This window comes from Melozone crissalis, unplaced genomic scaffold (assembly GCF_028551555.1).
Source record: "Melozone crissalis strain CALT ecotype California unplaced genomic scaffold, PUWL_Pcris_2 ptg000016l_1, whole genome shotgun sequence".
NCBI lineage: Eukaryota > Metazoa > Chordata > Aves > Passeriformes > Passerellidae > Melozone > Melozone crissalis.
The window spans coordinates 17440454-17466334 of NW_026535794.1; the positions used below are offsets into that span (position 1 = coordinate 17440454).

A 25881-nucleotide genomic window follows, 5' to 3' on the forward strand; every position below is an offset into this window, starting at 1 on the left:
ATCTGTCTATACAGTCACAGATATAAGAATTTACAGTACAAACAGATATATGACTGCTGTTATGTTTTCATGTTTTAGGGCAAGACCACAGGAATTACTCCAAGGACTTGAGAGGTTCTGAAAGACCAAGGATGAAAGCAAAATAGAAAAAATATATTTGCAGAACCAAAGAAAACTTTCACAATGATAAGTATTAAAATTTGGTTTAATATCCCTGTGATGTTGGTGAAAGTTTGGTTGCCTGTGTAATATAATGGTAAACACAGAAAACTATAAAGGTCAACAAGATGAAAAGGTTTGCAGAAATAAACCTGATCAGACAGAACTATTCACAGATGATTTAACTGGGCTAACAAGGAAGGACATGAAATGTGACCCCTCGGCAAATACCAGGGCTACAGATTTTCAGACACACCAAGAAGGGAGCCTGAACATCACCTTTCACAACTCAGCTGTGTAAGAGCTACACGGATCTGAAGCCTGATGGAGGGAGAACCAGGGGACAAAGGGAGGGCAGGTGCAGCCTGCCTGATGCCAGCCCTGAAGGAAAAGAGGAAAAGCCAGGCTTGGGGGCACTGGAAGGTCTGGAGTTTCAGCACTGTCCTGGGCTTGCAGACAGAAGAGGACACAAGGTGGGAATGGGCTGTCACTTCAGCTTTCTCCCTCCCTCTCTTCACACACTGCACAGGGTGCATGGAAACTGCAAATACATCCCCAGTAGAGAGGAACCTAATTTCTATATAGAAAGAAATGTGGTGAAATTCAGGGGTGAAGGAGAAGGTATTAGTGATATAGATATTAGTGATATAGGTATATAGATATTAGTGACTAAGAGCATACTGACAGTCAGAAAAACAAAAAAGATGATTCTGAGCCAGGGGAATTTTCCCTTTATCTAAAATTTCAAATGCTGTTAGGTACAGGTTTGCTCCCCTGATAGCCATTTTTACATGGTTAGCTTTGTAAGGTAGAGACAGTGTAAATGTATTACATGTGCAATAATGAATAAGCCCCCTGAAAAACGGAAGAATAATTAAAAATGCTATGATGCTGAAAAGTACAGCACTGCTATCTGAAGTGCTTCAATATACAGATGCTTCTATTTTTGTAGCTTGCTAAATTACTTGCTCATCATCTGGCATGGTTGAAGCTGTCACAAACAACCATCCTAATGCCATGAGCCCCACAGGGCATGGCTGTGTTTTCAGATTGCTGCTTCTCCTTGCTTAAATAAATCCAGAGTGGCATGAGCTTTGTGGAGGTGGCTTATCAGTAACCAGTTTCCAAATGCTGAGCAAGCTAAGACAGATCTCCTGCAGCTGAAACTCCCCAGGGTCTGTCACTGGCAGCCTAGTGCCCAGGAGATCGGGACCCCCAGCCTCAGCTTATCACCTACTCACCAGCAAAGAAGGAGAATTCACTTTCCTATTCACTTCTCTTGGGCTTTAAGCATTGTGCAATCTCTGGATGTGTAGGCTGGGCTATTTCTCTCTTAATAATCTAAAAATGTGTTTCTAGTTCAGGCTTGCTGTTTGGGGTCCCACAAAGGTGGGGGAAAAAAGGTACCTCCATACCTACCTGATCTCCTAAGGCTTTGGCACCTGCTTTAGACTTAGGATGAGTTGTCGTCTGCAGATCTTGCTCTTTTTTATTGGCCATAAAAAGTGTATAGACTAAGATTAAATGTTTACACTTCAGGTGATTAACATTAAGCAACATGAATCCTATCTTTATCATCTGATTTCAAGCTACAGCTTCTCCCTCAATTACCTACAAAAAGAACACACTGTGTCCCATCCAAGTTTTAAATACACTGCAATGAGAGATATATTTGCTATGGTTTCATTTACCTACTGCAATTCAATTTTTAAAGTTACTTGTTAGTATCAGGTGAGAAATGAGGATATTGATGTTTCTAAACATACCAGTATGCACATCCTTGGCATTTTCCAAACACACAACTTCATGCTGCTTTTCTAATCAGAAAGACTCATTTGGTTTATTTCTAGTGCAGATAGTTTTGCAGGACTGTATATAATAAGAAATGTTGCACTGAGTTCAGGAGGATACTGTGGCACTGTAAAAGCCACAAGGTATTCTGGTCCATACCAGATGAAGGATTAGACCCAAATGATGATTTTCTCCTTTAGGACTGACTGCACTAGAGCACCACTTTTATAGAAAATGTTTTTACTCTGATTTGAATGGTGCTACCTGAAATAAGTTGTTCCTCAAATAATTTTCAGTTTCCCCCTGGCTTCAAATACCATAAAATAATTTTCTAGTTATTATGCAGTAAGTAGTGCAAAGAAAAAAATGTGTGAATCCATCAGTTTGATTTTAAGTTTCCTTAGGTGGAAACAAATCTAATTCCTACTTACTCTGTATGCCCAGAGTCTAATTTACAGCTTTCTAGTCTATGCTACAAAATAGAAAACAGGACTTTCAGGCTCCTCAAACCTTCCTCTGGAAGCAGCACCTCACACAACACCCCTTGGACTGCTTCTGGCAGGTGGCAGTTCTGCAAAGGGTCTCCTAAGCTGCAGGGACAGAGGGCAACACTACAGAGGGCAACAATATCATGAAAGTGGTAGATTAGGGGTCAGATTTGCCTTCATTCCACGCAGAAACCAACCCAAAACCTTCCATAGCCTGTGTGAAATGGTCTATCAAGCTACAGACACAGAAGTCATTTTTTAACTTCCTCCTGCATCAGCACCAAGAAGCTTCACAGTAGGCTTCTGGAACTGTTCAGATAAAAACTTCACAAAGCCACTCTTCTCCCACAGACACTGGAATTGTTTGACCAGCCTTTTTTTCATTTTCTGAACTGCGGATTAAGCCCACACAGTCCCTAAGTAATCAAGTCCACAGAAATTCTGCAAGCTTTTTAAAGCTATTTTCCTACCAGCAATGAAAAGGGCCAAAGTCTGTTTTGTGACTTGAACCCACCTAGTTCTCTCCAGCTAAACTTCCCCTTTGTACACTTTTCCTCCTCAGGGCAGCATGACTGTGTCCTTTTGCCTCCTACGTGTAATCCCTGCTCCGTACAATTTCCAGCCACTACTGGACACTCTTTAAGACAGTGCTGGCTGGGCAGGTCAAAGTCACAACAGGGAATCAGTAAAAATGTAACAGGTCTTGCCTTGGGGCCAAATGGAACAACTAAAATATTCTGAGAAGGCAGCCATCCCTTTCAGCAGCTTTCTCCATGCTGAAAAAGGGATGGACTCCTCTGAGCAGCTACAGCAGCCTAAAGCTGATATGCTGGAACACAGGAGGAGGCCTTCACTTTGGATTTTTCATAGTGTTTGAAATGATAGACTGAAATAGGTTTTTACAACTGGCATCCATCACTTTTTCCCCTCTGAGTCAAGGTCTCTTGCATCATGTGCAGTCCAGAACAGCTGCCCTGAAGGACATCACTGATCATGAGCAGTGCAAATGAAAGAAGACTGATGACGCCCTGATGAATACAGAGGACTGAATGAAATCCTGAGTGCCAAGTGCATCTCAGGAAATTAAACCTGAGGAAGACCTACCCAAGCAGTTGCAGAGTACTTCACCATCATTGGTGAAATAGAAACAAACAGCAGCAGAGTGCTAAGCTGTGGGATGGGGGAAATTTGCTGGCTGGGAATGTGCACAGTTGGAATAATCACATAGCCTATTTTAGGCACCAAATGTAGGTTGTGTATATGAGGAGGCTCTTTATGGTCAGTGCACAAAAGTAGGTGAAGCCCTCCCAGAGGTGATTTAGAACATTTAAATTCAGGAATACTTAGGTTCCTAATTTGGATGCTCTGAGTTTCTCTCCAGAGGTGCTTCTCTTCACTGGTTGTGCACAGAGTGAGGCTCCTAATTTTGGAACACGATGCACTCCTAAATTAGGGAGGTAATTACTTAAAAGATGTGAATTACTCCTCCCTTCCCTTCTCCCCCACTGGCAGCTGAACCTATGATGGCATCAGACTGGGCCATATTCTGATTACAGTGGTAGTGGTGGCAACTGTGATACAACTTCATTCATTTATAGTACAGGAAGCTCCAGACTGGTAGTAATGAAAATAGAGTCTCATCTGGGATGTTGAAATTCTTCATTGAGAATTGCTGATATTAAAATCTTTGCATCTGACTGAAAATTTCAAAACCAAAATCTACGATTTCTAAACACATACAGTTACTTTAAGCTTTGTTTACTATCACACCCTGCATGCAGAGCATGGGAAAATGACACTATGGATCTGCTGCTCCAGCTAGATCCCTACAAATCTATGGGGCCTGAATTCTCAAAGAGCTGGCTGAAGTCATCACAAAGCCTTTCTCACTGACTTTGCGTGGTCTTGGGAATCTGGAGAGGTCCCAGCTGACTGGAAGCTGGAGGACATCATCCCAACTTCCAAGAAGGGCAAGAAGAAGGACCCCAGAAACTACAAGCCTGTTAGTTTCACTTCAGTAGCTGGCAAATTCACAGGGAAGATTATTCTGGGAGGTACTGAAAAACATCTGGAGGACAATGCAGTCATTGGTCAGAGCCAGCACAGGTTCCTGAAGGAAAGTCCTGCTTGTCGAACCTGATTTCATTCTATAACCCACTGATCTAGGAAAGCCAGCAGATGAAACCTTTTGGACTTCAGCAAAGCTTTTGATACTGTCTCTCACAGTGTCCTTCTGGAGAAAGCATCCAGCTCACAGCTGGACAGCCCTGTTACACAATGGGTGACCAACTGGATCATGGGCACAAAGGGTTACAGTGAAGGGGGTGACCCCAGACTGGTGACTTGCCACTGATGGGGTTCCACAAGGATCCATCCTCACCCCTGTGCTCTTTAACACCTTCATTAATGACTTGGACACAGGACTTACCTGGATGCTGGGTATGTTTGCTGATGACATTAAACTGGGGAAAGCTATTGACTCCCTCAAGGGCAGAGAGAGCCTGCAAAGAGACCTTGATAAATTAAGGGGACTGGGCAATCACCAACCATATGAAGTTTGACAAGGGAAAGGTCCAGATTATTCACCTGGGATGGGGCAGCCCTGGTGGTGTGTAGAGACTGGAGAGCAGTGCCATGGAAAGGGATCTGGACATCCTGGTCCATGGCAAGCTGAACCTGAGCCAGCAGTGCCCTGGCAGCCCGGAGGGCCAACCCTGTCCTAGGGAGCATCAGGCACAGCATGGCCAGCAGGGCAAGGCAGGGATTGTCCTGCTCTGTTCTGCTCTGGAACTGCCTCCTCCTGGGTATCACGTGCAGTTCTGGGTGCCACAATACAAGAAGACATTAAGCTGCTAGAGGGTATCCAAGGAGAGCCTCCAAGGATGGTGAAGGGTCTGGAGGGGAGTCCATATGAGGAGTGGCTGAGGTCACTTGGTCTGCTCAGCCTGGAGGAGAGAATGAAGGGAGACCTCAGTGTGGCCTTCAACAACCTCATCAGGGGAGGCAGAGGAGCAAGGACTGATCTCCTCACTCTCATGATCAGTGACAGGACACGAGGGAAGGCACAAAGCTGAGTTAAGGGAGACTTAAGTTTAATATCTAGAGAAAGTCCTTCACCCAAAAAGTGGTTGAGCACTGTAATAGTTCTCCAGCGAGGTGGTCACCAGCACCAAGCCTAACAGAGTTCAAGAAGCTTTTGGACAATGCTCTCAGGCACATGGTGTGATTTCTGGGGTGTCCTCCACAGGGCCAGGACCTGGACTTGATGATCCTGATGGATCCCTACCAACTCAGGGTGTTCTATGATTCTACAATTTGCTTGTTCCATGGCCAATGACTTACAAGAGCATCCAACTGTGGCAGAGAGAAACCTCAGTCAGGCCAAGGAGTCTTAAAGTAGGTAGATCATCAGCATGATGTGACAAATGAGACAAATGTCATTTGCATATCTTAAGTGTGTGTTCAGGTCCTGCATGACACTTCCTATCTTAAAAAGAATTGTACTTCTAGGCCTCTGAATTTTCTGTAACAGCTTCTGCTGTTTTGAGGGTTAAACCATGATCCCATATCCTTTGGGCAATTAAGGGTTAAAGGGTCCTGTCTTCACATAGTGCAGTTTCTTAACTTCTCTAGAAGATGAGAATATACTTTTTATAAAGCTTGATTGAAGAAGGGACAAAACTGCAATTTTAAGATACTTTTAAAATGTAATGGGTTTCAGATGCTGCCCTATGAATTCTCTAGTATATTTGATTTTTGAATGTTTAATTTGCTAAGGGAACTGCTTCTTCCCTGGCATGAAAACACAATTATTAAAGCTCATTTCATTATTTTCAGACTGTTAGCACAATTTGGGTCATTGTTTAACACTCCATTGCTATGACAACAATGAAATACTGTAATGATTAATAGATTTGTTACTTTAAATAATCATGTTGAACCTCATTTGCAGGACCTAGACTTGTTACTTCCATGTGGCTAATGTATATCTAGCTGTACATCCAGCTTTGGAAAGTTGCTACTCATGTGTAGACTGTCCTCTTTAACTGCTATGGAGACAATAATTCTGCAACATGGAGCCCACAGCTGTGTATCGCATCTCATCCCATCCTACTGCTGTGAAAGGCATCCTCTGAGAGATTTCCTCCTGCACTTTGGTGATAACTTTTAGAGTATTTTGTTCTTCACACTTGCATAGAATGGAAGCACATTTGATGGTAAGTCCAGAGGCAGCAGGAGGACTTTGTTACCTAACATGGACAGTATCCTTTCTGGCTGAGCCCACACAGCTCGAGAGAAATATGGAAGTGGACAATGAAGCCTGAAAACAGCCCACAGCCCCTCGTGGGGATAAACCTTCCTCTTTCCTTTCCTCCTGCACCCACATTCTCCACTCTACGCTGCAAGGAGTTCCAAATGGTTGTAAAGCCAAAAACAACCCTCCCAACAGAGACTTCCACACGCCTGAACAAAGAGCAAAGAATTCTCTCACAAGGACTGTTCCTGTTTCTCTTGTGCCCACCTCCCTCGCCCCTGGCAGGTCCCAGCAGTGCCTGTGATGAACCCCCATGTGCTGAAGCTTTTGCTCACAGGCAGAAACTCACAGTGAAGCCCAGCAAATACTGCAGCTGCTCTGCTGCACACACACACAGCATTGTCATAGGACTGTCTTCATGTATGTTATCACCTTCTCATTAAATAACAGCAGGAGTGGTTTCAGAAGGAAAGATTTTGACACAAAAGGATTTTCTATTGCCCCAGAACAGATGACAGTCCTGGCAGAAAGTGCTGAAGCCCAATGATGAGCTCTCCTCATTTGATGTGGTCCTTACCACTCACATCAACATTTATATGGACATGTGTGAGAGCAAAGAAATAGCACAGGAGCACTGTAGAGACTGCTCTGCCAGGATTTCAGCCACAGGGAAGTGCAGCGATCATCCCTCTATAGATAAAAAATTCAGCCCTTCCCATGTTTTTATTCCCAGTGAAGGAGTAACAGAAATGAAGACAGTTGTCAACAAATTCCTGTTCAGCTGTTTTCTTCATCATAAAGTCATACAAGCAGATGTAACAGATAGAAAAAAACAGAAACACATACATGTTCCGATGTGAAGGCAACCAGTCTGGGAATAGCTGCCATTCCTTTTTCTTTAACTTCTGGGAACATCTTGAAACGTGCAATCAACATAGCATACATGTTAGATATGGCACCACCTGGAGTCCACAGTAATATACTGTTACTTTTTCTATTCATTGTAATATCATTTCAGAACAAACAAGTCTTGCTACAGTTTTTCTACATAAATGTCTCTGCCTTGTGGCAGAAACACAGATTCTTCTTCCTGATGCTCCTCACAGCTGGGCTGTGTAACAACAGGATTTACTACACACAAAAAACACTTATGCAAAAAGTACCACTGCAAAAAATGACTGGTGCTGCCTTTCACCCTCATTCTAACTACCATCTCTCCTTCAGCCCCCAGTCTTAGCTTTCCATGTGCCATCAACACATAATCCCCATTCTATTCCATCTCCTAAGCAGGTGCCCACACAAGGGGCATCCTAAGGGATTTCCAAGTGTGACCTAATCTGTGCTCTCCCCTCCTAAATCAGGGTGGTGTTTCATGCCCCAGCTTTGAGCAAACCCACCCACTGAGACCCAACAGCTGCTATCTTCTGGATAAGTGGAGTGGGAAGAGGGAAGAGAAAGGAAAAAGGGACATTCTAACAAATATTTTTCATTTTAATTGTCCTCCTATGGGAACGAGGGGAAAAGATTAAATGTCCCTAACACTAGCCTTAAAATCACTGGCATGCATTCACTTAAAACAGCCATTTCAAGTTGGGTATTTAACCCACTTCAAGAGGGGTATCAGATCTACAGCTCTGCAGTGGTCTGTTTCTCCTGTTTGAAATTTTTTGCAAACCAAGTCTCGGTGTCTACAGTGGAGCAATGTTTGGCTTAACATTAATGCTGCATGAGCACTATGGGAATATAATGCAGTACTTGAGGCAGATGCTGAGAATTTTTAAATTTGTATGCACACAAACACACACACAGACAGACATGTATGCATGAAATCCATCAGGTTTATCCTATGTGTGTATATATATACACACACACACAGACTAATTGTATATCCATGTTTATGCACATGTATTTATATAAAGAAAAAGTTTTAAATGAACAGGTTGAAATGCCGGTGAGGTAGAGTTCAACTATTGCAACTTTCATCCATCTAAAAATGGAGTGAAGAGCACAAAATGTGCACCTCCAGAGGATGGTTCAGCTCATCCTATGGCAGCTGTTTGTGCTGGGTGGAACTTGCCCTGCCAACACATCCCCCCTCTCCCTGGAAAACACAGGAGCTGCTGTAACCAGCCCAGGGTAACACCCAATGCCTGGACAGCCAAAGTGAGATAAGATAAAATCCATCCTTTGAGATGAAGGAAGCACTGTTGGTTATCTGTGCTGGCAAATTAACATTGTTTTGACTTTTGTAAGATTTGTTTTAATCTCACTAGAGATAACTACTGTTCCACAGCCCACACAACTGTGCCCTTCATTTCTAATCAGTATCCTGGCTCTGCTCTTGCAGTGAGGCTGCCCTGCTGTGGGCTTTCCCTGACCTCTCTGGCCCTCCTGTGAATCCAAGGGAAAAGGCCACACAAGAATGGCATTGCTGGCATACAGGTCAGTACAGACTGGCGTTTTTCCTCCCCTTTCAACTATCTTGAGAGATATGAATGTATTTCAACACCTTTCTTCGAAATGACAAAATAAGAAATGGAGAGATTAAGAGGAAATGCTCAGGTACCCGTCCCTAAAAAATGCAGATGTCATGTAAGAGCTGCTATTGATGATTTAGGTGACAGAACTAAGTTGAAGCAATTTGGCCTATATTGTCCAAAGTCATTGGCTCAGTGTCAAAACAATCAAGACTGAAATGTTTAGTTTCTTCAATACCAGGGTTTCTTACTAGTATTCATTACTCAGTCATTTAACCTTAGTTTACTCATAAGCCTGCATTCTGCTTTTAATTTCATAGTTGTATTCACATCCATAGCTAATTGCAGCTAACAAAACACACCTACAGAATTTGGAGAAAACAGTCAGGCTTTTATGCTTCACATGTATTGATACTGTATATTTCATCCCAGAGAATGCAGAGAGAAAGAACCTTTTCTTTGCAACAGTAAGGTCTTCAGCTAAAGCCATGAAGTGAGAAGACAGCACAGAAATTATTTTGATTATTGCCTAAAAAAGCAGAACCTGCACACTGAGTATTGTTGCCTTAACAGAGAAAATTATGAAGATGCACTTTGCACAAACCAGAAATTGCAGAGAAAGAAAGAAAGAATGAGAGGGGCAGCCCTGCAAACGCCAGCACAGGCACCTGCCTGCCAGAGAGCCGTCCCCACACAGGTTTCAGCTCGATGAAGTGAGCTCTGGCACACCAGCAGCACCCTGGGCCCGTGCCAGGCAGCACCTTATGCAGCCCCAGCAGCTCCTCCCGAGGCACACACCTCTCCTGACTCACACCATCTCTACCTGAGTTTGCCACACTCGGGCAGATCTGGCACAGCCACCTGAGCCTTTCCCCCAGGCCGCTGCCATGGGCGGGCAGCGCTGCCATTGCTCTGCCCTCACCCTGCAGGGCCCTGACCAGCCCCTGGGAAGGTGGGGAACCAAGGGCAGCTGGACCCAGTGAGGTCAGGGCTCGTAACCAACCACCACTCTGTTTCCAAAAGCTTTCACTTTGGTCCTGGGCCCGTGAGACACACTTAGATGCCAGGTGTGATGTGGGCCAAGGTTTTCAGGGGGATCTCTAAGCACCACAGTAAAAAACTGTCAGAGCTTTTGCTCTCAGGCTTTTTAACTAAGAACTCGTGAAAAAGCAATGTCAGTTCTTCTCATCTATTTATCTACACCTGTGGAAAGGGCCAGAATAAAACTCCCACACCACTTCCCACATATACATTCAGATGTGAGAAGCTGAAGACGAGCCTTGCCTGCCCTCCACAGCCTCAGAGAGCCAAATGTCCTGGGTTGCTATAAGTGAGGCTTTTCCTCTACTCAGGAGTGCACTCTTTCTCTCTCCATTAGGTCAACTAACTTCCCTTCCAGAAAGGCTCCTTCTGCAACAGCTAATAGTCTGTTCTCTTTTGACAAGCCAAGATATTACACCCAATGTAAATTCTTTCATTATTTTGCAATTTCGTAAGATAGACAAGCCAAAATTTTTGAGCAATGAAATTAGAGTCAGAGGAGAGGTGACAAAAAGTATAAATCAAAAGACTAAGTGGAATGATTAAAAAATAAAAAAATCTTAATGTTTGTCAATGATTTTTCTACACTAACTTTTTTGCCTTACTGACTTGCCCTGAAGAAAACAGGTTTCTAAGCCTTTAAGCACTCAGATTAACTAAGCACCCAAGTACCCCACTGAGAAAAACAGGTCAGCTTCACATGGAAAGCTAACAGCATGCTCTAATGCTGGCAGGGTCTTCCTGACTCCACTGAAATTGCTGGGAGGTATGCTACATCTTTCCCTGTTTGCTCCAATTTCCCCTGCGGTGCTGGAGAGCTTTGTTGTGTTTCTTCCTTCTGTTATTAATACAACAGTCTTTCTATTTCATGGGGTCCATAAAAAGGGGGGGCAAAGCAAAACTGCAAGGCAAATGTCTCTTCTCATTATGTTTCCCATGTGCCATTACAGCTGCTCATCATGCAGTGCAATTTGCTCAAACAGACCCTCATAATCACATCCCTGAAATTCATAAACATGCAATACTTTATCTCAAAGAGGCCACTGGTGTTTACTAGCAAGTGTCCTCTCAAACATGCATATTTAATTATATTTACTCTTTAGCTGCAGGGGATGTCATATACCACAGTCTGAAAAATAGAGAAAGCTTGAAATGTTATGTACCAGGTGAAAATATCCCATCGCCACAGCCCCCTGGCCAGCCAACCATCTCTCTCATTTTCCTTAGTGTGACATATTCCAAAAGTACAAACACTGGAGCAATTTCATAGGTGAACCTGAAATGTAGTAATGTCCATATTTAATGCTTTAATCTACAATCTTTTTCCAATATTACATTACATTATAGCCACAATATACTCTATCTTATACTGGGCAGAGTTCTGTTTCACAATACTTTCCATAGTCTTCTTTCTCATTTGACATCAAATGTCTAGAAGGAGAAATGCAGGGAGCCCTTAACAATCCATTTCCACCCACTTCAGTGAATAAAATCTTGCCCACCTCTTCCAGGTTCAAGGCTTTGCCCTTTATCCAAGGGATGCTGGGCAGAGCCCCTTTGCCTTGCACAAACCCGTGTGCATATCTGGAGGCACATGTCAGCAGTCCTATTCATAATGGCCAGACAGTGCATGAAGCTAAGCAAGTACACAAAAAGGCTTCCTAATCCCAAAGTGAAAAAATCCCCACACTTTAAATTCCACATCTCTTTCTTACAGAAAGCAATGGTTTCTGCTCTGCGTATAGATTGTACATAACCCCTCTACATGAATGCAACTGCTCACTCAGTACCCCTTTCATTTTACATATTTTTGCATGCAAAATGCCAATCTGTATATATTTTTTATGTGCTTTTGGGAGGCAGCACAACCAACATCCTATCATGATGATAAAATTTTATAAATGACAGCCTACAGAACAACACTGAAAGCCTTTCTATAAATAACTGTTGCAACCATTTAAAAAACAGATTATTTTTTCCCCAGCAATTTTAACATAAAATTATTCTTTCACTCAGATACAGGAATTAGTATTTTAGATCATAATCATGAAATTAAATATCTATATATTAAATTAAAAAAATCTTCTACTTACATATTAGTATTTGCTGCTGATGTCAGCCAGTCTGCCGCCAATCCAACCATGTCCAACCCAGTTGAAAGTTGATTAAAATATCTAGGGTGCCCTGCATAAGATAGAAAATGTTATCAAAAGGCTGATGACTCTGAATGAAACTATTCAGTACTGAACAGTATATTTACCTCCATATTTCTATAGAGAAGGAAGTGCTTTCAAGGTATGAAACAAAGCAAATGGCAGTAAATACATTTCTTGAAAAAGGCAGGATAATTTCTCTTCTTTCTCATTCCAAAGTCAGTAATTATACTCAACACAGAATAATGAATTCCAGCAGTCCCTATTATCCCTTCAATATGCCTTGAAAATTAGCACATTGCTGCCTCACAAAAATAGCTGTTTGCTCCCGTTAGTGTGTCACATGTTGTCACTGGATATGGTTTTGCCTGACTAGGTTTGAAAGGCACACATGAGACACCATCTGAAAAGCTTGCCAGGACATATAACATCAGTGATGAATGGCTAATGATTGTAATAGACAGGGCAAAATGAGAAAATGAAGTATTTTGGTGACTGCTTTGCACATGACTCAATGGCTGATGATTGCACGAAGATGTCAGGGAAGGTGGTGGTCCTTGTCATTTCTTCGCTGTCACAGTACGATTACAAATAGCCTGGCTACTTGCAACTGTGATTTTAATTCAGTGCCTTAAAAACAAGCTCTGCTGCCCCAGCAGAATGATGCACAGGACTATATTCAGTAAGTTGATAGTCTCTTGCTTAATCTAATTGGTTCCTGTTTTTTTTTTTCTAAAATCCTCCTAGAGATTTTCCTTAAAAACGTGCCTAGAGCCATTAAACATAGGAAGCATTAAAATTTCATTTTTACTAGTTACTTCCCGCAAGCCCTTGGTAAGTGGCATAATTACTGGTACAAATTATGGATAGTCCACAATTACTTAAATGCCATCCAACTCAAAGGACGGAAGCCTCTGCTTGGAAAACACCTGTCCTGACCCTTAGACGATGTACTGTTATTGCCATCAGAGAAAACAAAAGATAGAGCAAGATGATTGAGGAAATGCAGACCCAGCACTGAGAGAAAACTTATCTTCAGTCTCCTGTGGCCTCTTATCAGGCGTGGACACATGGCTGGCAGAGCAGCACGGGGAATTGCTCCCCAGCTCCCACCCTGCAGCACACAAAGGCAGAGCAATCAAGCTGAGCAGGCAGATCAGAGCTGAGGATTTGGGGCAGGGGACACACACGCAAATTCTGCTTGCTTGTGCTCTTAACCCGAGACCAGCCCTGTGCTATTGCCTGATCACATTGTGCACGGAGCTCCTCTCACTGACAGAACTGCCACCTCTCCCTGGTCTGTGCTGCCAAAACCAGGCAGCCAAAGCCCCTGAGCATGGAAGAATGATGCTCAGATCCAGCAAAATGAACTGGATCTTGCTCTTGAGTGGGGTTTGTGGACCTAAGACACACACACACACCCCATCACCACCACCACAGCCTCAGCCATCCTGCTCCAGGGTCTGCATCTCCCCTGACAGAGGGATTTTGAAGGAGATTTCCACATTTATAGCTTGTTTCCATATCACAGCTGGATGACAAATTTCACCTGAAAGTAACAGAAAATTAGGAGCTAAAAGCCTTTAGTGCATCGGGACTACAGGAAGGCTCAAAGAAGGTTACAAAATTTCCTGTTTTGGAAATAAATTCACACCGAAAAGCTGGGGAATGGCAGAATTTGTATCTGCAGCTGCAGTGTCTCAGCGGTTCTGTGTCAGCCCCACACCCAGCCCAAGGCGACAGCCCTGTTGTCACTGCTTGTTTCCTCCAGCAAACCTCCCAGCACACCACCTGCCTTGGGAGCGCCTTGGGAGCGGGCCGGGAGCACGCAGGGCTCGGGCAGCCGTGCCCCGGAGCCAGCGGGGCGGAGGGAGCAGCGCTGCAGGGAGAGAGGCCCGGGCAGAGAGAGCAGAGCTGCTGCTGCTGCTGTTGGGAGAGCCCCAGCAGCCACACCTGTGACACAGCCCGCTCCTCCCCGTGCCCTTCCCTTCTCCAGCGCGGCCGTGACACGGAATGGCAGGGATGCACTGCCCCAGCCTGTGCCCTGCCCCGGCTGCAGGGCTCTGCCTGTCCCGGTCACACCTCCCTGCGAGAGCGAGCTCTCTTCCCTTGCCTAGATAGCCACGGAAAACCGAGGCTTTGCCGAGAATACAGGCTGCACTGGCCAGGTATGAAGAATTTGTGAGAGCTGCTCAAAAATCTCTCCCCGTGTCCCTCTGCCAGAAACACACATCCTTTGCTGAAGTTGTTCCTGAACAAAGAGGTACCAGAAAAGAGATTGTGACAGGGTGAAGAATTGCTTGAGAGATGAAAATAGGAGATTATTACTTAATGGTTTTTTTAGCAATAGACAATGTATTCACAGATATCCCAGAGTAAATCGGGACATGATGGCCAAGAACCAGGGCCAAGGCACAGGAACACCCGAGGCCGGGCTTTCCCCACCAAGGGCGTTGCCTCTGCCCCACACACCCTCCCAAACACCCTCCCACCTGCACCGGCCTGAGGCACGGCATGCCCGGGGGAACACCCGGCCTCCACAGCCCCCAAAGGCCAGCCAGGAGAAGGGCTGGGCACGAATGCAGGCATGGATAGAGGCACGGATGAAGGCACGGATAGAGGCATGGATAGAGGCATGGATAGAGGCATGGATGCAGGCACGGATGCAGGCACGGATGCAGGCACGGATCGAGGCACGGATAGAGGCACGGATGAAGGCACAGCTGGCAGCACTGAGTCTGGCCGTGCCTGCAGCCTCACTGTGTGCACGGCCAGCACCCGGGCCTGCCAGGGAGCAAGGCTGGGCCAGAACCGGCTCCTCGCACTCCTCCTGCAGTTTCCAAGCCATTTTTAAACGTTTGTATTTCAATTCACTTGCTCATTTTCAACTCTCCAGAACACAGTAACTGAATTTCACACCCATCTTTCCCTGCATTCACCGTCACTGCCTTTTACACTCTCTCAGCAAGAATTCTGTCTCTGCTGGGAAGGGGGCAGAGAGCGTGGCTTCTCCAGCGTGGCTTCCCCGGGCACCCCAGTGAGCCGTGGCATGCAGGCAACACCTCCGAGCAACCCACACCTGCCCCTCGGCCGAAAATCAGCCATCTGCCTCGCCGGATCCCCGGACCTGGGTGCCCAGCTGTGAGGCTAATGCAATACAATTTATTTTTCAATCAGCCTCGGAGGCCCTGCAGTCAAACGCTGCCCAGGAGGGGCCGGCTCCGAGGGGCTTCTGCGGCAGGAGTGGAGGCAGATGCTGCCGCCAGAACCTCACCGTGCTGTCCTTCCTCTGAGGGTAACTCCAGTGTTTCACTCCGAAGCACACACCCGAGGGCTCCAGGTGTAAACCCCACGCATTTCGTGAGCCCCCCCGCCCCAGGCTGGGGCTGTCACCCCAGGGCGCTGAGGAGCAGCAGCAGCCAAGCGAGGCGGCTCTGCACCCCCTGGGCTGGACCCCACCACACTTCACAAAACCCCCCAGCAGCCGTTTTCAGACTTCAAAAACATTATTTTCATTAAAACAAATTATAAAATGCCAAGATGGGAAAGCCTCCGATATTTATAGAAAGGAAGAGAAATGGCAACATTGTTTTAAAGGATCTTCTTTTGGATGCACAAAATTAAATAGGTCTGTTACGAGAAAACAGGCTATAACAAAAAACGATTAATGGCAATCAGCCTAGAAACTCTATTTTTTGATTTCCGAGAATCACAGATTCCACATTCTTCATCATTCTGTGGAAACACGTTTTCTATGCCTTATTCAGACTAATCGACTTTGCTTCTCTGGATATCATTTACCTAACTATTTAATTCAATATTTTACAAACATCCTGACAGCACCCGACCCATTCATCAAAACATGCGGATGGTCATTTCCACCCCTAAACGAGGAGGATTACACACATCCCTCACAATCTTTACCAGGATCAGTCTGTTCCGTTCTCTTCTCAAAACCTGAGATTTTTTTTTTTTTGTTTTCCTCTCAACCTCTAGTCACAAATCAGCCTTTTGTCTCTTTCAGTAAACTGCTTCACATTTATTTTAAAGCAATTTCTCAGTAATTCAAATTCCCACTAAGAGCTCTCCGGACCCCTATTATTTCCCGATGACAGCCGTAATTGCGGCTCTGCTCTCCGCCCGCTCCGCCGCGGTTTAAGGCGGCCCCGGAGCGGAGTCGGGCTCTCCCCACGCCTGGAAGAGCCCCACGCCGCCTTCCCTGCACCAAGCCCACAGGGGGGCACGACTAACGGGGATCCCAGGCAGGGAGGAGTCACCCATCGCTGCTTTCCCCGGTGAAAAACAACAAATGGCTGTTAAAACAAATCGGATTTTGCTTTTATTGCTTGAGCCTAAAGTTGAAACTAAATCCTCGATATTTCTGTGTAAGGTTCTGCTAAATTATCTTTTTATTTTGCCTTGCAGGCGAAGTGACAGACACGGCAGTGGCCGCTCGGAGCTGGAATTTACAGGCCGTTTGCTGTGATTTCGGCTGCTAAATGGGCTGGTCCCTGCTGGCCCCGCATGGGCTCCCCTCGGCCCGAGCTCCGCGCCCCGCTCTGCCGGGAGCAAGGGGCGATCGCCGGGACAACACACGGGAAATGATGAAAAGGAACGGCAGAAAGTGGAGAAGGTGTGCCAAGTGTGCTCGGTGCCACACTCGGCAACTCCGACGCACAGACGCATTAATTTCAAATCGGAAAGGGTGTGCGAGGCTGCACTGACAGCTACAGAGATGGAGCTGCTGGAGGGCTTTATCATTTTGGAAAACGACTTCTGTCTCTGCTAGAAATTGCTTGGAGCTGACAAAATACAGTTGCTGTTCAATCTTTAACGTTTCAAGCTAAATTGAAATGACACCTTTAATCAATGGATGAGACCATAGAGGGTAGAAAACGAGCATTGCTATTACCTGTTTTAATTGCATACTTCAAAGTTGTTCTGCAGTTCAATAAAATTTCTTCCAAGGTCTGTGGCTGGTCTGCCAGTTCCCAGTTATATTCCTGGAGCAGCTCGTTTGGGTAATGGAAATCAATAACTTTTGTTGATCTATCAAAACTTTTCACCACATACTGAAGTAAAATGTCCACAACGTCTTGTAGGAAAGACATAGTAGTTATTTCTCCATTGCATGTTGGCAGAAGATCTGGGAATGGAGAAATTTAAAAGTTAACTTCGTTTTATGACCACATGCATAGATTCTGAACAAAGCCTTCTCCCATTTATGTTTAAAAAATCTTTACACTGTAGTCAATAAGAATAGGTTTTGTTTTCATTTAATAACCAAATTGGCAAGGAATGTCCTGAGAGACAAGAAGATTTAATATCCTATCTAAATTGGCCAATTCTGTCCACAGTGTATTTCAGACTAATTTTGAAGACAGTGAGAGCAGGGAAACAAGACAAAAGGGAAAACGAATCTCACAGGTAATAAAGATTGAGCAACAAATGCTACAAGCAGCACCCTTAAAACTGTCATTTGCCTTGCAATAAAATACCTTCTTGGTGACTCTCCTCTGCCAGTGACTTGTTGATAATTTAGTGCCTTTTTCTGAGACAATGCTGCACGGGGTCTTGGTGTACACAGAGCTTTTGTTTAAGAGCGATGGCTCAGTCACACCAGACTATAGTGGAAGCCCCTAATTTGGGGTCCCGGGCTGCCGAGCAAACGGGAGAGTTCTTGGCTATTGCATGTCGGCGGGGAGCTGGGATCTATTCACTGGAGGAGACGACACCTCCAAGGTCAGAAAAGATGAAGTGCAAAAATATCTCGAATTAAAGCAAATGAGTAGGAGAGCACTCTATCTCCCTCCTCCCCTCCAACCTTAATTACATCGCAGGGTCTTCAATGAGAAGGTCGATGCTTTCAGTGCTCCTTTTAGAAAGAAAAAGCCGCGGGCTCCAATACATGGGATTTTACTGCTTTGGGTTTTTGTTTTCGGGATTTTATTTTTTTGTTTGCGTGGTTTTTCGCAGATCTGAGAACTGCCCACCGGGGACCAGGGCTGGGGGCGCAGAGCTGCGCCGCGCACCGCCGGACCCCCCACGCCTCCGCGCAACGCGGGCGGGCGCGATTTCCCGATCGAGCCGCTGGTTTGTTCTCGTTAGTTTTAGAGAAGCAGCCTTCCCCGGGAGCGCCGTTACCTGTTGAGTGCAGAAAGGCGTAATTCACGTCGGCTTTCTGACAACCGCAGGGTTTTTTGTCGCAGGTGCAGGTCGGCCTCGGCTCCGCTACCCCCGGGGCTGCTGCCTTGGCTCCGGTCTCCACGGGCTTCTCGGCATCTCCGTAGAGCAGGGCTTGACAGCGACACGGACACACGGCCTCATTACCGGGGCACGGACCCTCGTCCCCCGCCCCCCCGGCCCGGGGCAGGTCCCGCGGCGCTCCCGGGGCGCGCTCCCGGAGCCTCCCAGCCCTTACCGCAGAGTTTGTTTCCGATCCCTCCCGTGAACTTCTGGGCAACCTGACACCAAGCTCTGGCTGCAAGAGAAAATCGAGCGGCGGGTCCGTGGGGCGGGAGTGGGCTGAGGGCGTCTCGCCCGACCCCCGGCCCCGCTCCCCAGGAACCGCCTGCCCCGCCGAGCCCCGCGGCGTTGGCCCGGGCTCGAGTCGCCGTCGGTCCCCGCTTCGTCCCGCCGATCGAGCGGGGGGCTCCGGGCACCGGGCAGCGCTGCCACGGCGGCTCCGTCGGGCCGGTCCCGCCCGGCCGCTCGGCGCTCTCCTACCTGTGCCGGGGGTCTCGGCGGCGGCGGAGCCCTCCTCGGCTCCGAAGGGCCAGAAGCCGGAGCCGGGGCTTGCCATGGCGGAGGCGAACCGGCGGGGCGGGCGAGGAGCGGCGATGCGCAGCCCGGGCGGCCCGAGCGAGTGTGCGTGAGTGTGAGGGTGCGGGTGTGTAAGAGCGCGCGGCTGCGCCAGGCGGCGGCGGGCGGAGGGGCGGGAGCGCCCCGGGCACGCGTGGGTGGGAGCGTCTCCCGTGGGCGCCCCCGGGGTGCGCTCCGCCGAGCTGCTGCTGCTGCTGCTGCTGCCGCTGCGGCCGCGCCCCGCAGGCGCCGTGCCCGGGACGGCGGAGCTGCCCGCTGAGGCGGCCGGCGGCGACGGCTGTTCTAAGGCGTGTCCGCTCGCTGCTGCATCGGAGGAGCGAGGGGCGGCGGTGGGAGGACGCTGGCACTCGGGGCAGACCCGAGCTATGGGCGCTGCTTGAGCTGGGGCTGCAGCTGCCTTGGGGGGCGAAGGCGAGCCAGGGTGCCTGTGCCGCCTTCACCCCACCGAGCGTCCATGCGCCGCAGCCCGGCGGGGCGGGCTGAGCCGCCCGCTGAGCGGAATGGAATGGTAGCTTTCCAAGTCTTGGCGTACGAGGCCGCGGTGGTCCAGCCTGGTAGCTCGAGGGGAAGGTTGAGACTACGGGGAAGTGGCCTCAGTCCTGTAAGATGCAAAGCGAAGGGAAATCCCCCCATCACACCTCGCACTTTTGCACCGGGGCACCTCCGCACTCGCCCGTGCCGCCGGCGGTCCCGGGGTGGGAACAGACAGCCCCCGAGCCCCCGCCGTCCCATGGGCCCGGCCACAGCCACGGCGGGAGCCCCGTCGGGCCGGGCCGGCGCGGAGAAGCCGGGCTGTCCCTCCTGCTCCCGGACAGGCAGGGGCGTCCTGGCTCCTTCGGACGTGCTGGAGGAGCCTTGCGGCTGCCCCCGCGTGTCCCTGGAGCTCCGGGGCGCTCCCGGTGGCTTCCTGCGACATTCCGGCTGGGGACCCTGGTGGCACCGCCATCCTGGCTCCAGCCCCGAGGAGGCAGAGACGGGGCCAGACGGGAAGAGCACGAGAACAACTGTTCCTATTCCCTTCACGACGTCTCTGAAGGCAACCAAAGCTCCCTTTTCCACCCAGCCGGGTCTCGGCGGGAGCGTTTCCCGGCCGCGGCTGCCTCTCCTCTGGCACAGGAGGGATTTCGAGCCCTGGCCTTGGAGGGAGGCAGGCGGGACCTCAGCAGGTGAGAGTGTGGCTCTGCCGGGACAGCTGGGCACGCAGCCAGGCCCTGTGCTCAGCTGGGGCATCTCTCTGCTTTTTGTAGGCACCCACATGGGTATGAGAATTGCCCACCATGAGACCTCACAGAAATGGCTCAATGCTTTAAAACACTGCTGTGGTGGGAAAGCAGAAGAAAACCAGTCCAGGCATCTCTTGGTGTGAAATTACAGTCTGTTCCAGTTGCCACATCACACTAGCTTGCACACAGGCAATAACTCCAGCCTTCCACGGCCAGAGGCTGCTGTGAGCCCTTCCCTGCCTTGCTCACTCACGCCCCAGTCCACAGTGTTTTGTTGGTTCTGGGTGTAATTCAGACACAATCAACCGTATCTCTGCTTTGTACATTTTTATTTACCATTGTATTAATACATGACAAAGCAACTTCAGAACAGATTTCAAAATTTTAACAATTTATAGCAAATTTTACATTGCAGTACGTTTTAATCCGGTGCACAGCCTTGTAGCTAGTTACAGATCAGGAAGCCACGGTTATCTGTCTCTGGGGAAAAGGCCAAACCCAGCCCCTGTGGCTGACTGCTGCCGCCAATTGTCACATTTAGGAGAGCTGAGGAACGGAGTAGGATCAGGTCTTTATGCTGGCATCATGAAATTTGCCTTCTCTTGCTTTGCAGCTGGGAACACGCAATTATGAATCCTGAAAGGAAGCGCTGCAATTATCTGTGCGGTTTCTGTGAAATAAGGTCTTTTGAATATGGAATCAGGGGGAAATTTGAACACTGGGGCTATTGCTTTTATTTTCATTTAATTTCTAGTGGAACTGATTAAGAATGATCATTACATTTCAGCAGCAATCAACCAGAGAGTGTATTTCTATTCCTTTCTTGGTACCCCAGAGATTAAGATTCCTAAAAATCTAATGCAAATGAGAACAAAGCAAACATGATTTAGAAGTTCATCACTTAGTCACAAAGCTCAGAGGCAGAGGAGAGGGCTGGATATGCTTCCCATAAATTAACATCTCCAACATAAAGATTATACACACAATATTGACCTTTAAAACTGGCTACTAGCTTTACAGTAAAGTCAATAATGAAATAAATTGCCATAGTATGCTATCCAGTTAATCGTATACATTTTCATTAGAGGGACACTTGCCACAAACAGGTCATCCCAAAATTTAAGCAATGTAAACTAAAATAAGCAGAAATTCCCCCAAGGTGCTCTTGTAATTTTTTTTTCCTGTAAAACAATTTATTAGAAACAATAACTAAGGTTTTCTGAAGTTGAATATGGAAATTAGAAAGCTTAACCAGGGAACTATAAAGTAAATTATTTTTTTGATTGGGTGAGACTGATGGAATGGAAAAAAAGAAATATGCACTGAAGAAAGTAAACAAGACTTAAGCTGTTTAATAATTTTAGGATGTAGCAATGGTACATGAAAGAAAGCTGATTTTTTTCTTAGGGAAGAATAGGATAGGTGACTGACAGTGTCCCTTTGCAATGGTGTTGGGCTGTATACCACAGTAATTCATATCCACATGAGCACACACATAAACTTGAAACATTGAAGATTAAAAAAAAAAAATGAAACACATGGTATAAAATGATAGAAAACAATTATGCTAATAAAAGCCAAATGGCAGCAGGAGCAGCAGCAGCAGCAGCAGCTAGAACTGCTGGATAAGGCGCCGGCGCTGCGAGGTCTTTCGCAGCAGCCGTCTGTAGTCATAGGGATTATCTTCGGCTTTGCTCTCTTCCAGGGGTCTTTCTGCAACCCTCGACCTGGGATTAAGCACAGAAGTGTTTTAGAAATTAAAGTCAAAACATTTACCTTGGCAAACACTCCTAATCGACTGCTTAACCTCCACCCTTGTGGGGGAAAAATAAAAGGAGAAAGAAAAAAATCAGCTGACTTAGCTAGGCCTCTTCCTGTGCTGCACAAAACAGGCACCTCGGAACAAACACATTATATGCTAGAAGCAGATGAACACAGAAGAACAACATGTTCTCCTATGAAGGGGACATAATATAAGGACATAAAAACGTTGAGAGCATGGGGATGCTTTTCAGTAGCATTTGCCTGATGGTTACTGCACCAGATTTTGAGTTGGCATAAATTTATTTGCTCTGTATTTAACCTGCCTTTGGAGTTCACTGTAAGCGTCCATCTCATTTAATTTTATTTTCATATGGCAAGATGCATTTTGGATGCCACCTCTGACAGGCTGGAATAGTGATGTGGCATCAGCTGTTACCATGGAGCAAGATTAAACATAAAAGACAGTTATTAAAAAAGTAAATTACTCTAAAATAATTACAAAAATTTGTAGTGTTCTGCACTTACGGTGCCCCCACTACTGGTCCTATACCAATGTCAAAGGTGAACTGCTAAATAATAAGTACTCAATGCTTCACTTCTTGAAGTAGATTGAAATGGCTAATTTAGATACTATGTGAAAGAAAGACCAGAAATTAAAATACATAAGGTGCACAAAACTTTCTACATTCTGAATGTTTTACAAACATTTCCTTTATTATTACAGATGTGTTTTCAAATTCAGTGCTCATCCCAGGCTTGGTGTTTCCCTTAAGACTTTGAGCTAGATAGTTTTCCAAGCTTTTCTTACATTTAGGAACATGCAAGAAGATACAATTATATCAAGATACATAGATGTGTGTTAGCATGTGTAGTATGTGTGAATGCCTTGGCAAGAGTGAGAATATGAATTTCCTTAGCCTGGCAGTGGTCACCCTCTATTGAAGTCTATGTGGGAAGAGGGGAGGTTGAGCAAACCCTCCCTTTGGGGTTTTTCTCCTGGCTGTCCACCTTGGCGAGGTGCATGCAGGCTACAGACACCTGTGCTGCCACAGGACAGCAGGAGAAGGAGGCAGTCAAGCTGGAGTCCTACCTGCGGAAAACATGCAGAAAGTCTGATGCACATCCACCCCATTTAAAACCTAACCAGAAATACAGTTTTTAGGTTCTGCATCAGTTTTATTTTTATTTTAGATCAGAAATGCAGAATGTCTGTCCATATGGCTCTTGGGAAGCCAAAAACTGGAATTTCTCCCTCTTGCATGGGGAATATGTCAGATATTCCCATTTTGAGATACGAAATTTTAGCTATATGTTTTGCAAGACAGTTTTGCAAAATTTCATGTCTAAAATAATAGATTTATGTGTAATTTGAAAGTGCATTTCTTTTCCTTTTATTAATATTTTGAAGATGTCAACTAGGATAATATTTATTTTTTCCTATTACTGTTTTGTCTGAATTACCGCTCAGTAGCTCGTAAAATGGAAGTCCTGCGCTCAATTGGGTATCTCTTCCTCCTTGTGGTAGTACTGCTGTCCTTGGAGCTGGAGTCAGTAGATGAAATTTCTTGGTAGTAGATATCTAAATCTAGCACTTTGCTCAGACTGTCAATAAATAAGAACACCAAGTTAACAGTTTCACTTTTCGATATTATTTTCAGCATACAAACCCAAGGCAGCCCAATATCATTATTCTGTTTATGTGTCAAAGATCTAAGGAAAAATATGTATAGGCACAAAAAATCAGTCTCTGAAGTGTGGCTGCTGTACAACATAGATATTGAGAATTTTGAAATGCTAAATACTTTTATATATTCATAAAGGAGACAAAACTGAAATTTTTGGGGTTTGCCATTAGACTCAGTGGAGAGGCATTTTTATGGTATAATTAATCTGGTTTATTTTAGATGTCTCTTTGAGCAAGAGATGAATAATTTTCCTAAATATTACTGCTTTTTTCTCTGAGTGCAAAAAGACAAGGTAAAGCAACTAGTTCAGATATGGGTGTCAATAATGCAGATATCTCTTATTTTGTTAGGTGAATGCTATCCAGGGTATTGTACATACAGAAAAAAATCAATCCCAACATCCATTTTAGAATGGCTAAGGAAAGAAAGAATATCCTAAAAAGAAACAGAATAGGGAAGTTCAGAATTCAATCCTCCCGTTGTTATAAACCAGAAGTAATTAATTGATTTCACTTCCTATGTTCCACTAACAGAGTCAGCACATGAGAGAAGATGCAGTCAGGGAACTGGTTAACTAGATTTAAGATGAGTGAAACCTAACTGAGGCAAATGAGAGAAAACACTAGATTTTGGTGTGTTAGGTTCCCCCCTCCCCCCCTAGACTGGAGTCAATAGGTGTGAAACTTTTTTAGGATCAAAATGACATGAGAAAAAAAGCTGAAAGAGACCAAACATGGGGGACGTGGATATAAGGTCAATCCTTTAAGCCGCGGCATAACCGAGTGCAATTTAAACTGTGCTTAAATAAAGCTCAATGCTGTGAGCATATTTTTATAAATGTAATGTCATGCAACATCCTCTAAGATACATATTTTAGCCAGGGAATTTGTATTCTGCAACAGTTTGTACTGAGCTGAGGCCAGTGCAGAGAGCCCAAGCATCTGGCAGCTCTGAGCAGGCTGCCTCGCACACGGTGCCACAGCACTGCCACTGAGGGGGCAGCAGAAAAGCCTCAGTATAGACACACAAATAAAATAAACCTGTGATGTATGTCAGGAGCTGCAAACCAGGTCTGCTGCACACATAAGGATATAAGATATGGAAGGACAGAATATCAGAATATACCTATTGCTTCCTTCTTTTCTGCAGAGATTCATCAAAATAGGCTACTTACACTGGGAAGAAAACACTTCTAGTTCAAATTTCAAGGGCTACTCTTCTTTAGCTGTTACTCATAGTGATTGTTTTAATTTTTTGTTATCTATTTCCAGACACTCATATATTTTTAGGAGAAAATTTTGACAGTCTGTATTTTTGCTGACAAAAAAGAACTGGTTGCCCATTTGCTTTGACTAGAATTTTAAGCACCTTCAGTTATTTTCTGTGTCAGAACTATCTTTGATGTGGACCTTATCTTATTATAATGCCTGTGTTACCATGGTAAAGGACCATGTTTTAGGAAAGCTGAATTCTATAATGGATTTTAGTCAACGAAAATTGCATTTTAACTTTGTATACATGTCCCCCCGTGAATCACCAAATTACCATTCTTTTTTCAATGCTTTATTCTCCTGGTTGAATTACAGCTAAAAACTATTCTAAAGTAGTGGAGTGACAATAGTGAAATAATGAAAAAAATTACCTTTCTTTTCTTGGTTTCCGTTTTTCATCTTGGATTGATTTCTAAGAAAATAAAAAGTAATTAAAATACTAAAAGGAAAGCTTATGCAAACATACAATTCATTGATGTTAGGTAGGAGAGTATTGTATATTTTTCAGTAAAAGAAATGATAGAAAATGAGCAAATGTCCCAGAAAACCCTCTTTTAAGAACCTTTGAGACTGCGAATGAGATTACCATTGTTGCTCCCAAATTTGTTGCCATACTCTGAAAAAAAAGCCAAAGTAATGATGATCAGAACAGAAAAAGGAGATCTAAAACTTTCAAATAGCTACAGCTGTTTTAATGAAGTTGACAACACTATCTCACTGAGGCAAATTTACTGTGATGCCATGAGAATTTC

The 25881-nt window shown here is 45.6% G+C and overlaps 2 protein-coding genes across 2 annotated transcripts in view; both read right to left on the reverse strand.

Moving 5' to 3' along the window:
* GAD2 (glutamate decarboxylase 2) overlaps positions 1-19309 on the reverse strand; it is a 40133-nt gene extending 20824 nt beyond the window's left edge. The window contains exons 1-7 of the mRNA XM_054273417.1: positions 19091-19309; positions 18786-18845; positions 18509-18661; positions 17277-17510; positions 12305-12395; positions 11375-11487; positions 7540-7655 (exon numbers count right to left, since the gene is read on the reverse strand). Coding sequence (XP_054129392.1) covers positions 7540-7655; positions 11375-11487; positions 12305-12395; positions 17277-17510; positions 18509-18661; positions 18786-18845; positions 19091-19166 — 843 coding nt within the window. The 5' untranslated portion in view covers positions 19167-19309. The remainder of the gene's footprint in view (positions 1-7539; positions 7656-11374; positions 11488-12304; positions 12396-17276; positions 17511-18508; positions 18662-18785; positions 18846-19090) is intronic.
* A 2586-nt stretch (positions 19310-21895) lies between these two features.
* MYO3A (myosin IIIA) overlaps positions 21896-25881 on the reverse strand; it is a 104554-nt gene continuing 100568 nt past the window's right edge. Inside the window, exons 33-35 of the mRNA XM_054273944.1 lie at positions 25501-25541; positions 23635-23775; positions 21896-22136 (exon numbers count right to left, since the gene is read on the reverse strand). Of these exons, the coding sequence (XP_054129919.1) occupies positions 22022-22136; positions 23635-23775; positions 25501-25541 (297 nt within the window). The 3' untranslated portion in view covers positions 21896-22021. The remainder of the gene's footprint in view (positions 22137-23634; positions 23776-25500; positions 25542-25881) is intronic.